This window comes from Temnothorax nylanderi, unplaced genomic scaffold (assembly GCF_030848795.1).
Source record: "Temnothorax nylanderi isolate EJ_2023f unplaced genomic scaffold, tnyl_v1.0 TNYL_tig0025_pilon, whole genome shotgun sequence".
Lineage (NCBI taxonomy): Eukaryota > Metazoa > Arthropoda > Insecta > Hymenoptera > Formicidae > Temnothorax > Temnothorax nylanderi.
The window spans coordinates 493,721-509,047 of record NW_027249087.1 but is presented as its reverse complement, the minus strand read 5'-3'; the positions used below and the strand labels follow the sequence as shown (position 1 = coordinate 509,047).

The window sequence follows — 15,327 nt, the reverse complement described above, 5'->3', positions numbered from 1 at the left end:
TAAAGTCAGCATACGATAATCCATTGTTTTATTGATCGCTTGTATGGTAAAAAATGTTATCTGTTTTTTTTTTTATTGAAAAGCGAGATTTATCTTGAACGAGTCAACGCAATATTAATCGATATAGTAAATAAATGCAATAGATGTCCGCATAAATTTTACTTCGCGCGGTGTAGGAATGATTTTTGCAAATGGCAGTCGGTTCGCAATTTACACGAGGGGGCACAAATGCAAAGCGAATTCACGTCGAACTATTTAATTCCGTAACCTTCCTCGCTCGTGGTATCGTAACGAATTCCACACGGAGGTTTAACTTCCTCGTGAATATTCAACGGACGCTAGCGGCGCTATTTAAAGGAACTTTGCACTCATTATTGGATCGCGCGATATTAGCGCGGAACGATTGTAGCGCGGAACGATATCGAAATTTCGCTAAAGAGAATCTCCGAGCGAAGAGTCGCAAACTCTAAATTTTGGCCAAGTTAAGAATCTGAAACGAAGTTAGCGAATATAAAGAGACCGCAATGAGGGCTAGCGAGTCCGACGAGAATATCAAGATTTCTTTTATACTTCCGAATGGCATATTTATGTTTACAGTGCTGCTTACAAAACGGTAATTATGATCATAAATCAGAGAAATATATCAAGAATATATTTAAAAAAATTAAACCGTACACAAAAGATTATGAATGTAATTAATGAACAATAACACAATCTGTCTTACAAGATGGGTTATCGAGTTCAGACTCAAGCGTAACACCGCGGTATCGGTTTGGTCAGGAAAAAAAGGAAAGAAAACGAGAACTCATATTCGCGAATCGAAGCTCGCCCGCCACGAAATCGACGTAGCATTTATAGCGACCCGTTATTTTCTGCCTCGCATGCAATTTGCGAAACGTGCCGCGGCCTACAATAAAAAATCCGATACCGCTCCGTACTTCCGGAGTCCGCGGACGCGATTAATCAGCAAGTCACGAAAATGTCACGTGTTGACGGTGTGAATGCACGGACTTTCGATTTTTATGCTAAAACGACCGGCCTGCTTGACTCGACGATTTCTACGTGAACCAAGTATATCGATGTTACAGAAAAAAAGAAGATTATGTCGCAGACATATCTCGGAGTTAATTTTATTATCACGATTAAACTTGTAACAAAACTTAAAAAATAACAAAAATACCGAAATGTTGGAACTTGATTGCGGATCGTTACCGATTATCCCGAATGATTCCCATTGAAACGCATAATCCGCGAGAAATTTCTCGCAGCGCGCTTTTCCTTCGATGAATCGAATGAACAATCGCGGAAATCGACGCCCGGCGTACCGACACGGTTCTATTGTTTCATAGCGTGCGCGCGCGCGCGCGCGCGTTTCGCCTGAGCAATCGTCATTTCGCGCGAGCATTTCCGAGAGGAAAGCCGGATTGTCGTCCTCGGGTAGGAAGTAGACCGCCGCGCCGCGCCCCTTCCTAGTCGACCTAGACCTACACCTAGACCTAGACTCAGCCGCCGGCGCGTCTCGTTTCTCGCTCGCACTTTTCCTCTTCTGGCGTGGTGAAACCGTGCACCTGTTTCGGGAAACGGATTCACCACTTTCACGTCCGAGCGAGCAGATGTGATACATTCGTGCATTTGATTCGAAAAAGAAACTGCAAGTAATTAGTTTGCAAAATAGTAGGTACCATTTTATTGTGAAAAAACTGTCAAAGATTCAAAGAAATGGTTAAATATACGTTTTTTCTTTTTACGTAAAATAATGAAATTTTAATACAGAGTGATAAATGAACACGAAATTTTTCTTCTCTGTTGTTATGCTCGAGATGCTCACGAATTAATTAACAATCAAGCGATTAGAAAAGTCGATTAGAATTGAGTGTTTTGTGTACTGATAGCGTTCGATGAAGGAAGTTTGTTATCTTCGATCAGGAAGTGGGCTCTATCGTCTCTATCGTACGAAGCGCAACACGTACGCCAGAGCAGGCCGCGCCTAGTCGACCTAGACCTAGACCCGCTCTAGCCTTAGAATCCACTCTGCATCACCCGTTTCGTTCCTTTATTTTTACTCGCCGCGGCCTCGCGAGCGCGTATTACGTAAAGGCTGTGGCGCTCGACCCTTCCACGGCGCCTTTAATGCGTTCTCGTACAGAAAGTACGTTCATGAAATTCTTTCCTCTTCGTTCCTTCCTGCTAATAATTTTCCTTAATTAAAAAAAAATGTTCTAGCGCATTTACTTCTCGAGATAAAAAGGGTTGAGTCACGAACATTGCGAACTCGAACCGAGATGGAATCATCATCGTCGATTCGGTATAAAGAACTTAAAGAAACATTATACATAATTTACAACTTTTACTCCTTACGCCTTATTTCTCGTTCATTTTTTTTACCGCGAGAATTACGTAACATTATCTCTGAAATAAAAAAAAGAAAAAGAGAACAGAAAAATTATATGATGTAAAACGGTAATTTCGATAAGAATCTTCGTTTTCTTGAGGAAATTTGACGCGTCAGAGTAGAAGTGTTGAAGTACGAAAACACTGAAGATAGAATGAAGAACGCTCTCGTTAATAACATACACATCGGTACACACATATTGACCAAGAGCACTTTGAACTCATCGCGTCGCGTCGCAGACTCACTCCTGTCGCTTAAAGACACTTGTTTCCAGATATCGAAGTCGCAAAAATAATCGATCTCATTCGTGGTAACGGCGATCTGCTTTTCCTGATATTATCTTATTATCGGCCATCGATCGCTCGTACCAAACAAGATTTCAATCGCGAAAGTAAACCGCAGCAGAAAAATACTTCGGTGTAAGCTAGCCCATCTTACGGCGACTGATAACCAACAGCTGTATAAATGATTCTCCCTTTCTCTCTTTCGATTTACATTGAACAATTGTGAAAAGATTATTTCCGTCCGATAATTTACGTCGAGGAATATAACGTGTAAGACAAATCCAATATTTTCTTGGAATTTCATTACTTCCCTCAGAAGTGTTAGCGGAGATAAACTTAATCCTATCGTACGATTGCATATCAAACATGCTAAACGCGTCACGTGAATCTTTATGCGATATTAATATCTGATATAATACGCTTTTCTAAACGTAAACATCGCAATACGGAAGATAATTTCGCGCAGATTACGTAAATCATGTTATTAAATCACCGCCTGATAAGCGGGCGCGTAAATAGGAAGATGGATTTGTATTTAGTGTATATCAGTATTATCGCGAATTTTTGATAACTCTTTAGATATTACGGTTAGCAATTATTGAAAAGTATCAGCGTGATCGATTATGCGTATTTTAAACAGAGATTATATCAAACATTGAGATCATATTATTTATACCGATCAAAACACAAATATCAATAAAATAAATTCGCTTTCAAATATTTTAATACTTCAACGACGTATTTCGGGAGAGAGAAAAAAGAGAGAAAGAAAGACGTCATAAACTTGATATTCTGATAATTACCTTGCATTAATTAATTATGCAAGATATTGATATTATCTGTATAATGTATCCATTCGACAGTGCTTTTTACGCGATTTTTTCTACGACGGCCAAAAGCTGCACGCGGAAACTTTTTTTACGATCTCTTTGCCCGGCTCTTTCGTAAGCGGCTGTTATTCGTCAGCGAATATTCTATTTTTTCCGCCGATTTCCCGCGCCAAAAAACCACTTTTTTCCTGCCCCCTCCAAAAACTGTCTCCCTTCTCCGCATCTCGCGCGTTCGAAATTACGCCGGCGCGCGTCTGGCGATCTTTTAAAAATATCTCAGGAGTACTTGATCTAGGGCAACCAGGACATTCCTGATCCCTCGATGGCACGGTTCCCAAATACGCTCATTTTCGTGCACTTTCTCGCGCGGATCCGGTCACGAAAAAGTCACGTTCATAGTCGAGTCAAATTTCCTTATGTTTTTTTAGTATTATTTTTCAATACTAATTAGTATGAACTGCTTTATACGATGGTGTATTTAATACGAACGGTTACAAAACTGCGGAATATACGATGGATTAAAGTAATCTCGTGTATCTAAACTAATATTTGTCTTTATTTCCAAAAAAGGCTAAAATATTTTGATGGCATCTGCTTCTCGGTAGTCGAGATAATAATGTATTCGCAGGTTACTTTGACGTCAAACGTTAAGTTCCAGAATTGTAATTGATATTCACATGAAAAAAGACGTACCCTTGACACAATACACGCACGAGAGAATGATACGAATCAGAAAGAAAAAAAAGAGAACCGTCGTAAATCTCTCGCAAATGTGGCATTTTTACGTAATATATGTATATTCTTTATCGTTTTTCTAGTCACAGTAGAAACTTTATATTCGGGCGTTCTTTATTCGTATACGCTAGCAGCTACATATATAAATTTATTTATTCAAAATTTAGAAAGACAAAAAAATTTGGAATTGATGCATTTTTTCGTAATGAGATTTAAGCAATGAGCAGGAGGAAGCAAGGCAAGTCAGCGCGAAAAATAAAATCGTCTTTGAATTGAACGTTCTATCGCTATTCGGAACCTTGTAACACTTTCGCCTTGATGCGCCGTCAGCGTCAAAATTTGTGCCACGCCGGTTTGCCAACGCACCTCGCGCGCGTCACTTTCGTTCCCGGCGTGCCTAAAGGGTCTTTCACACGTTCCCGAGGCGCTAATGGACGACGACGAATCGCGGCTCGATGATGATCCGGCCGAAAATAGCGGCGCGCTATTCTATTCTTTCCCCGAGTCGCTATTCCGGTAGCGTACGTACACGGCGTCCGTAAGAGGTCTATAACGCGGTCGACCGCGGATAGGCAAACAGTCCACTCGATATAAACACACACCTCTGATTATTATTTTCTACCTCGTGCCTCGCGAACGACGCGTATCCCGTGTCTTCCACTTCGCGTCTATCGATCGGCCAGCCGAATAATTCGACTTCAACAAGCGCGCCAGTTGATTTAACGGATCAATACCCGCGTATAAACGCGCCAACAATTGCAAGAAAGCGTCCTGTTTTCTCCTTGATAAACGCAAAGATCTCAAACTAATCGAAGAGAAGAAAGCTTGAAAACGGAAAGTGACTTCGCATATACGACACCCTGTAGACGAAGTTATGTATGCGCGGTCACTCTTACCGCGAGTTGCGCAATGTTTGCGCGGTACAGTGATCTAGATAAAGGGGGGCCGATGGCCAATTGGCTCCGGCGAAATCGCGGAAAATCGCTCGATGCAGTTTTGGCAGCGCGCAAATTTTCGCGGATGTACTCGCAGTGCAGTGGCCGATATGCCAAAGAGATCTATTCGATGCGCTACAAAGTCTCGCATAAAACGAGAGAGAGAGATCCGTCAGCCTAAATAGAATTTCATGAAACTACAGTTTATTGAACCGTAATATCTCTAGTTATATACTCACAAATATTCCACATTCCACCTCGAGAACAAAACGTATAAACTTTTGCATTTCTGCAAATCTGCACAGATGCAACTCGATAACGATGAACAGTTAATTAAATATTAATGAATTCATCAGAAAAAGATGATTTCCTGAATATTATTCATAGCTTCTTAAAAAAATTCGTCATTAAACTAAAAACCGACAATTTCTTCTTGACGAAAATTTTAGAAAAATGACCGTTAAAGCATCTATCTGTTAAAGTAACTGAGTTAACTCGAATGAAAAAAACTTTATTAATGCATAGATCATAAAGTTAACAAGAGACATTTTGTTTATCAGAGGTTAATTTTTTCAACGCTAAACAATTCCTCAAGTTTCAGCTTAGGGAGGAAGACAATTGCTGGAATTCTTTAGAGAATACCGCTTTACCGCTTTATTGTTGTTACCTATGTCCGGATGCAATTTCGGTACACATCCGGTATCGAAACGCACGACCCTTAACAGGTTGAATTTTCTCCCGTCCGCAACCATCTCCGCCCCGCGCGGACCGTTGCGCCTACCGCAATGGGAACACGGCCGTGCCTTTCGGACCAGGGTAAGAGGAAGGGGGGAGGGGGGGGGGGCCCGGCGACGTTACCAAATCGCTATGGCGTAACATTTTGCTTATTCACGTTCGATTATACAATCTGGCACACTTTTACTCGGAGCGCGGCGCGGCGGCCCGTCGAGCGCGCCTCGGTATAACGCAGTGTCGTTACAGCATTTTTGTCCCTTACTTTCCAAATTCTACGCGGTCAGCAGCGTCCTCTTTTCTTAAAAAAAAAAGAAAAGAAAAGAAAAGAAAGAGAAAAAAGAGGAAAATCATTTTCATGTATATATGTATTTATTCTCTTATAAATATTTAGTATTTTATCTAACAAGCTATTGTTGTTTTCTGGAGCACCTTGTGATTTCCATTTCAATTTATACATAATATTTCAATTGAGAAAGCAGAATAAGACGCTAAATTTATTAGAAAAATAATGATACAAGGCTGCTGCGTTTTCGCGGCATTCCTTGCGAAATTTTACGGGCTAACCGTGAAGTTATTATCGACAGCGTACGCGAGGAGGAAGCTTATCCCGAGCCCACGGAAATTTTCATTAAGACTCTGTCTATTAACGTATTTCGCGCGCTCGCAATTTACGGTCCGGTAAACGGCGATCATTCGTATTTTCGCGCAGGCACGAATGGCGCTTTAACACGCTTAAAGACACACGCGGCAATTTTTTCTCCCCGACCAAAACGATCGGGCGCGTCGTAAAAAGGAGGTTAAAGATAGTCTCGCGCGCGCTCGCTCGCGGGATATTTTCAATTAGGGAAAGTTCGATCTCATTGTCGGCGATGTCGCGGCGGGAATTCGCGGGGCCTGCGATCATAATAAAACGCAACGAGTGTGCTGGCTTCCGCTCGACGCGCGACGCCAGCCTACCTGCGCGCCAGTCTTTCTTCTATTTTCTTTTCGCCGCGATAATTGATACTCCGCGCTCGCACGCGGAGAATTTCACCGCGATTGTACGTCGGAGCGCTTTCCACCACGAACCGCCGCGCCGCGCCGACTCGAGTCAAGAAATCAACCTTGGCGCTGATCCGAGAGCGCGCGGCTGTCTCCGCGGCGCGGGCGCCAGGTGCGCTCGTCGACGGTGATCAGCTGCCGATTCCGCGTCAAACCGGCAAGAGAAACGGCAGAGAAAGAGGAAACTCCCGGTGCCGCGGTGGTGCGAAATCGTAACCGAGACATCTCTTGGCTCGTCGATCGCGCCCCGATTAATTATATTTCGCCCGTATATTGGCCCAAACTGACACGACTGACCCACATCGTCTCCCTCTAATTAATTCCCGCGACATCTCGACGCGGACAAATTGGCCGCGCAAACGTACCGAAACCTGACGTCGACGAATCGGTAAAAACCTAATGCCACCCGAGTGTCCGCAATCCGCAAAATGTTATTCCGCGGCGTCCTCAATTTTAGGATCGCTGACATGCTTAATCTTAGAGCGCAATCTCCTTCAAAACCTCATTACCAGGAGCTAAATTTTTATACTTGGAATTGAGTCTCGAGAATTACGCTTACTTTCAACATCGAAAAATTTGCTTTAATATTACGAAAACATGAGAAAGCAATTATACGTGATTTTTGTACTTTGTCACGGATCACTAAAAATTATCGAATTTCAATAAATTCAAGAAATGCAAATGAATAAAAACCATGCTCCTTGGCTAATTTTGAATGAGTTTTACTTCGACAGAACTTTAATTTGGAAAGTTCGAAAATAGTCGGTAAGTACCAAGAGGATTTTTACGTTTCATCTAGGTGAGCGGAGGTTCGTGAAGAAAATATCTGTTTTTCAATGGAGATTGTAAGTATCGAAGGAGAAAACTGCGTCTGTCAAGACGCGAGAGTGTATAGACGGAAATGCTTCGGCGGCAGGAAGCGAATCTGGGCCGTCGAATCGGAGAATGGCAAGTGGGTCACGAGAACGAGACGAGGCGCGCTGCGAAGGTGTCGACGTCGCCGTCGTCGACAGCGACAGCGACGAGGACGACGCCGACGGCGCTCGTGCGATCGCTCTCTTCCACGTTCTCCGCGACGACAAGGCGAATCCTTTCACTTGGCATCTCGGCTGCGCGGCGGAGGAAGTCCTCCTCTCGTCTTAGACGAACTAGACGCTTCCTGCCTTCGCACGCTCAACGAGAAACTCGGCCCGACTTCTTCTGTCCCGCGAGACAGCATAGGCTTTGAAATCGCGGATTTACGTTCTAATTCCTTTATCACTTTCTCGTGTCTACCAGTTTAAAACTGTAGAATATTCGTGTTAGTCACATTAATTGTATGTTTTTAAGCAACAGTATAGCGTATGTGTAGCGTTTATTGATATCATTCGGTGTACCGTACGATTATTGCATTATACGATGTGCGAAAGCTGTATGAAGTTTCGCTTATTATTCCATTACAGCAAAAAGTGAAATAAATTTATCAGCAATTTAATATCTCCTCAATAGTTTGGTATGTACTATAAGAAAATTCGGCCACTTGTTTTAAAAATACAAAAGTAAAAATATTCAAAGAACTCTGGGCAAAATAAGCATAACGTCAATATCTATTCGTATCTTGTCGCGACAACTTTATTTCGAGTTGCAGCATTCCATGAAGTCACAGATGTAACAATAAAAGTGTCATACATTTTCATCTCCCCCGTCTAACAACGTTTCGCAACTTGTCTTGTCATATTTAGCAAAGATATAAATATTCTCTAATCATTAATTCAATGACATAATATTTTCCGTAATATTTTCTAAAATAAATCTAACCTGTTCGTAACGTTTAAAAAATGATCGAAAATGATTGACACGGATACAGTGTCGCTAAATCGTAGAATCATAGTAGGTATTTTACGGTTGCGTGCGTGGTAACTCATCAAAAGCGAAAATATTCCACGTTTGGTTGGTCGACGGCGATCGAATCGATATCTACGAAGTCGAAATAAACTCTACGAGCTACCGTCATTACGTCACGACGATCCAGTCTTCAGATGCCACCGCGAGATACCGAAATCACTGTTTCATCGAGTATTCATTCCCCTCCCCCCATATTCCCCGCACTTTCCCGTTTCTTCCTCTTTCCGACCGCCGATCGATCGCGATGAGAACGGAGATACATCTACTATCGTCGAAATTGCCGATAAGTAAACGAGGTCAAAGAAAAGGCCCGCCACATTGCGAGTCTAGCACGAAATCCGAGTCGTCGGATTGCTATCCAGTTCCTCTACGTAAAGGGTAAAATTTCGAAATCTCAGCCCGCTACTCTCGATCGATTTTTTTTCCCTTTGATTTTCACGTTTTCACGACGACGGAATTTTAATCGGTCACCGTCCGACACATCGACCGGGCATTATCCGTTATTACCCGTTATTGCCTATTGTTCAAAATTATCGAGGATTCTTGGGAAGAGTCTCGCAGCGAGGGGCTCGCTAATTCCGCCAATTACGTCGTTGTAATAAATTAGAGATGAGAACTTACGTGAGGATGGCTGACGGTAATGCAAGTGATGCTGGAGACCCTGCGCTTGATGATGATGGTGGTGGTGAGGCGGCCCCATCGTCGGACCCATGGTGTGGTTGCTGTGCTGATGGTGCGGCGAGCTCCCCCGATGTGGGTGATACTGGGAGGGATGATGCTGATGAGGATGATAGGTGGGCGACAGGAAGCTTGCCGTCGACCCCGGATACACACCGGGGCTGTGGCATGCCGATCTGCCGAGCGCTGCTATCGAGCAATCAATAGAGGCGGTCAATGAAAAAATACAATTCAAACATTTAAGTCCCTTTTTTTTCGGAACTTTCAAAGTACCTAACTTTAAATTCGATCAAATCCTAATCCATCTTACTTTTAGAACAACCATTTTCTATCGCGCGAAACTATTTTGACGATAAATAATCTTTCTCTTAATTATTCAGTGTTCAATTCACAATTACATTTAAGTTTTCTGTATAGATATGTATATTGCTTAAAAATATTCTCGTATAAATGTGTGAATCTCTTTAAAAAATAAAGACAGATTTCAAATTCTATGTATTTATAATCTTTGTATAACAGGTTGCCAGTTTCTCCAAGAACAATCAAGATATGACGTTAAAATGATTTAGTAGGTACTATAAATATAAATATCATTTATATTTAACGTTTTATATTTAACGTCGTTTATTACGGTCTTAATTTCCTCGAAGGATTATTACTGAACAAAATTGATTAGCACGAATTTGATAAATTTTGTTCTCTAATTACCATTGCATTGTGGTTTTCTTTATAACAACACATTTATGAAGCAATAAACTTCTCGAATTTGTAAATTTTGGCGAAAGCGCAAATAAATAAAGAATCTCTCGCGTAGACGTTCATTATTTGTTGAAAAAAATATTTTGTTTAAAATATAAAAATATATTTAATGATAAAAAATTGTTCTCACATACATGTTAAGCACGTCAATGAGCGTGCGTAAGAATAAAGATCGAGCTCACCCGACGACAGGTGGGAGTGATGAGACGCCAGACTTGGCTGGAGGGACGAATTAGGATTGAGCCTGGCTTTCAGTAAGAGATTCGCGTCCTCGTTGCCGCCGGAGGACGTGCTGGACTCGACGTCGCTGACTCCGCTGTCCGCTGGGCTCGCTGGCAGTGATCCGCTTCCTGCTTCCAGCCATGAAACAAAGGGAGGAGACGCGTCCTCTGTGATAAATAGTCAGCGGAGTTTACGGCCGGCGATAAGACGCGACACCGTCAATTAATCTCGCGCAATTCCGTTTCGCGCGGAACAGCGCGATAAATAAAATAGAGGGCACTCGAGAGGATTGTACGGAGAAAGAATTGCATCAGCCTCCGCGAACATTATTATTTCGTCGGAAAAGGCGCTACGCGCCAAGGAGAATAATTTTGCGAAAAGTTACGAGAGAGAGAGAGAGAAAGAGAGAGAGAGAGAAAGAGAGAGAGCTGAAAGTTACGTTCGCAATGTGAATAATATGTCTTTTGCGCATATTCTATTTCTAAACAAATCAGAATTATTGAAACGAATATAGCTGCGGAAACTTTGTCTTTTGCCATTTTTATGTAAAACACTCGTTTCTTTAAGCAATTATCTTTTCATTATCTATTTCTATTAGCAAGGTAAAATTATAAATAAAATCACACGACGGATGATTAATTTCACTTTCGCGACGCTTTCTAAGCCAATATGTCACGCGGTCATTATGCTTTGTATATTAAAATTATTCTGAATTTCCTGGTGTATTATTCAAAGTTTTACTTTTAATCTCTCTTTCGAAAAGCTATCTCTTTTACAAAAGAGCATAGTTTGCCACGGAAATTTCGATACAAATCCTCGCTTCTGACGTCACCGGTATATATACATAGCCGAAGCGACCACCGTGTCGGTTTAAACACTCAATGAATACAAAGTGTACGTCGCAATTATCGAATAGCCGCTTCAACATATTACGCGGTCGTGATAAATTAGCGATTCACTGGCTCTTTGCCGGACCCTAAATTAAAGCCACGTACACGTCGCTTTCGTCCGCCGCTTTAAACAAATTAGATGTCCCATCGAGGTGGTCCAGCCCAGCGGCTCTCGTTCTCCCGCTCGTACGGCTTTATCGAGCGTCGCCGAGCCGTGCCACGCCGAACGTGTTTTCGCGCGCGCCGTCAATTAAAGGCATCTTTATGCAACGGGCGAAGGTCATCCGGTCATTGGGTATGCATATCGCTCGCTCTTCCCACGGTACCTCTCTCTCTCTCTCTCTCGCTCGTTCTCCCTCGCGCGACGCGGTTAACCGTCTCAAACGAGTCCCAAAGGGTTCTGCACGGAGTCATTGCTCTGTTTCTCTCCTGTCCTCTCTCCCTCTTTCTTTTTATCGTCGTCGTCATCGTCATCATCACCGTCGTCCTCATCGTCGTGTTGCGCAAGGCGATCGTGCAAGACTGGCGCAAGCCGATCGCCGCGAATCCCGCCGATCGACCGGCGCTGCTTTATGCAACGATCCGGAGTCGTGTATTTTAAGAACCGTCTTACGCCCGAATTCTTACCGAATATGCAACGGTCGGCTCATTACCGGTGCGCGATTTTTACCGTTGCGTAACGCAACTTTGTGAAATCGACATTGATCCACTAATTGTAACTTACGAATTACGAACGCGGAAATTTGGCTTACATCGTTATATTACGCGGCTCCTGCGATCATATTACGATCATTCTTGAGAAATCGCGCCAAGAGTTTTCTTTTTCCTTTCTCTCGTTAACTGCTGTCGCGTTTGATTATTGTTCTGTTCTTCGGTCAATTAGCGCAGTAGTAGCACTATGATGCAATTACTCGACAAAACGTCCAAGTGATCGAACTATAGTTGTCACTTCGGTAATGAACAATGTACAAGAGCTATCGTATCGCGATCCAATTAACGGAAATTGATGTCTTATTTTACCCGACAAATGTCAATCTCGTTGTTTGTAGATATATCTTGACATTTCACAATACAATTCATAACTATGAAATTTTTAGACATATTATGTATTTCAGGATGGAAGCTTACATATGACTGAATTATAAGAGTCAAATAAAAAAAAAACAGAAATATGATTTTGACGTAAGTATGTCTCCTTCGTAATTACAAGTTGATTTTTTAAAATAACTCATTCTAATTTAAGAAACAATATCGTTACTGCGATTAAATTCTGAGCAATAGAGAAATGTCAAAGAACTTTCTAAACTTTTCTGCTGTACTTATTTTATTCTCTTCCGCCGTATATTATATTTTGATACTTTATTTTAATATTATATTTTTTAATATTTCTTATTAACATTATTTTATTATCATGCGTGTATATAAATATACATATCAAATTCCTATTGACATCGAGTATCTATTTTCTTTCCTATTTTATTTATATCTGGCTTTACTTCTTTGTTATGCGTACGGGTATTAAATTCCACTAAAAATTTATCAAATCCATTTTTAGATTCTTTCATTTTTCTTTTCTCAATCTTATCCTTTATATTTCATTGCCCCCCTATTATGCTAAATTATATTATAAAATTCTTGAAAAATCTATCGAAATTTTTCAATGTCGCTGCAACGCTGGCTAATCTATCGCCAAAAAACGATTATAGACGATAACATCTGGACAATTAAATCTCATCGGTATTTTTATAGGGCCTCGTTGATATGCCTTACCTGGCGTACTCGTCGTGGCGATGGCGGCAGTGGTGTAAGGCGGTTGGCCCATCTGTGCGTGGCCGCCCAAGTGTCGGCCGTATCCATTCTGCAGCCCCAGGCCATGCTGCTGGGGATGCTGGGAGAGGATACCGTGGAGCAGACGAGTCCCCGTGCTACTGGTGGTCGTCGCGCTAGTAGATCCCGGCTCCACTTTTACGCTCGCGAGGCCCAGCTGTTCTTTCTCGCTCGGGTCGTGCGGCTGAACTTCCCTGGTGTCCACTGTAACAAAGATAACGAGATACATCGTTTAGATAAGTAGATATTAATCTTGTTTAGCTTCACATTACGCGAGTACATTGGACAGGTCATTATGGGTAAACGATAGAATTTTCAAGTCGAAGATTGTAACGAAGTAGATGAGAGTAAGTGGCGAATCAATTTTTCTGTTAATTCATGTCAAGTAATAAATATAGGGGAACGGAATTGTCTTTTTTTTTTAGCGAATATTAGGAAAGAAGTTTAAACGTGTAAGTTTATCTTTCTCGAATTTACACTGAAGTTGCAAATAAACTTATTCAACAAAATCTTTGTCTTTACTCTTTACGTTTCCGCGCGATTTGTCCACTCATCTCAGTTTACTCTGTCTACAAAATATGAAATCGTGTTACAAAATCTAGAAATTCCAGAGGATAATCGACACTCACTGTAATGGAATGTCAATAGATGTTAATCTCATAAATATCAAAAGTAAAACTAACGATGAGTTGTCACTTCAGAAATTAAAATACAGTATAATTTTTATTCACCGTGCCACTAAAATATTCAGACAAGCGCAAGTCGCGCAGACTCTTACAACGTAAAGAACCGATTTCTCATTAATTTAAAAATAACGCGCCGAGATAAGTCGCTTATCGTGATTCGTAATTGCACCGCGGCGTTGCTCGATCCGGATTAATTGGATCTAGTTTGTTCGTCGGGAGATAAACGTATCTTCTCGTCCGTTGATATAATTAAGCGCAGTCATAGGCGGATAAACATTCTCACGACGAGAGGAACGACAGAAGGAGAAGGGAAAAAAGCCGCGGCACGGGAGGCGTTCTCGAGGAACTCGCGCTGGCTGCCGAGAGGAAGTGAAAGCCGGCGTCTCTCCTTGACCCACTGTAATGTTTCTACCTTCCTTTCAGGCGATGCCGAGCCGCGGCAGCTTCATTAAGCAATTTCTCGCGGCAGCGGGCCCGAAAAATCCGCCGTGGAAAATGGCGATCGACGAACGACTTGATTTAAGCCGCGATTTGATCGAGACGCGAATTCCCTCGATTTCTCGAGCCGCGGAGAGAATGCAAACATCCTTCGTCTCCTCGCTTTCGGAAGATCGGCGAGAATTGGGCAACATTACGGGTCTGCCATTGGGCACGTGTCTCAGGAGTCTGTCGGAGTTACGATGGAGAAATATTAGAGAGATATTTGATGTCCACATAAATTTGACCAATTCAAATAAACCTGTTTTGTTTGACTGATATTTATGAGAAGCATCGAATCCTCTACATCGCTTCTACACCGTTGTGACTAAATATTCGGGTAAGTTTATCAGTCATCATAAATTTTATTAACGGTCTCTAATAATTGTGCGACCTACCGTAACTTTTCATTTTCATTACTGTTGGTCATATAACGCTAATAGCAGGTAACGTTGCCCGTTAAAATCAAGCCCGGATGCCCGGATCAAGTTTGCGAAGTAAAAACTCTCAGTTTTTTGGAAATATTTGTCAGAATAGATTCCTGTAATGATATAATACGCAAATCGGAGAGAGAGAGAGAGAGAGAGAGATTGCTTGGAGATCGATGAAATCGTATAAATGCCAACACTTAATGCGCAGCAGTACAGTTGATTACAGGCCGGCATTTCCATGAATAATTTTCGCCTCCGCTATAGAAATTGCGTATCTCCGTGGCTTCGTAAGAGCCGCAACATCGTAATAACCACGGATGCGTTACTCGCTGCGAAAACAAAGAATGCAACGTTCTCGCGGAAACCCTTCCATTGTCGCTATACAGTATTCTCAATAGGAAAAATAATTGTTATAGTGTAACTATTAAAAAATAATGACTGTCGATCTTATCGCTTAAACATTGCATTTGTCCAATTACTATAATCTTAGATAAAACGAGAGTTCTAGATAAGACAAAAAT

At 41.8% G+C, this 15,327-nt stretch overlaps 1 protein-coding gene across 4 annotated transcripts in view; it reads right to left on the bottom strand.

The window, feature by feature from the left end:
* The window catches only part of Eip74ef (Ecdysone-induced protein E74), a 181,958-nt gene that overhangs the window by 23,445 nt on the left and 143,186 nt on the right, over positions 1-15,327 (bottom strand). For 3 of the 4 annotated variants that reach the window (XM_071701349.1, XM_071701348.1, XM_071701351.1), the window contains 3 exons: positions 13,156-13,416; positions 10,456-10,623; positions 9,458-9,703 (listed from right to left, as the gene is read on the bottom strand). In XM_071701349.1, coding sequence (XP_071557450.1) covers positions 9,458-9,703; positions 10,456-10,623; positions 13,156-13,416 — 675 coding nt within the window. The remainder of the gene's footprint in view (positions 1-9,457; positions 9,704-10,455; positions 10,624-13,155; positions 13,417-15,327) is intronic. The other variant, XM_071701350.1, reaches the window with a different exon arrangement.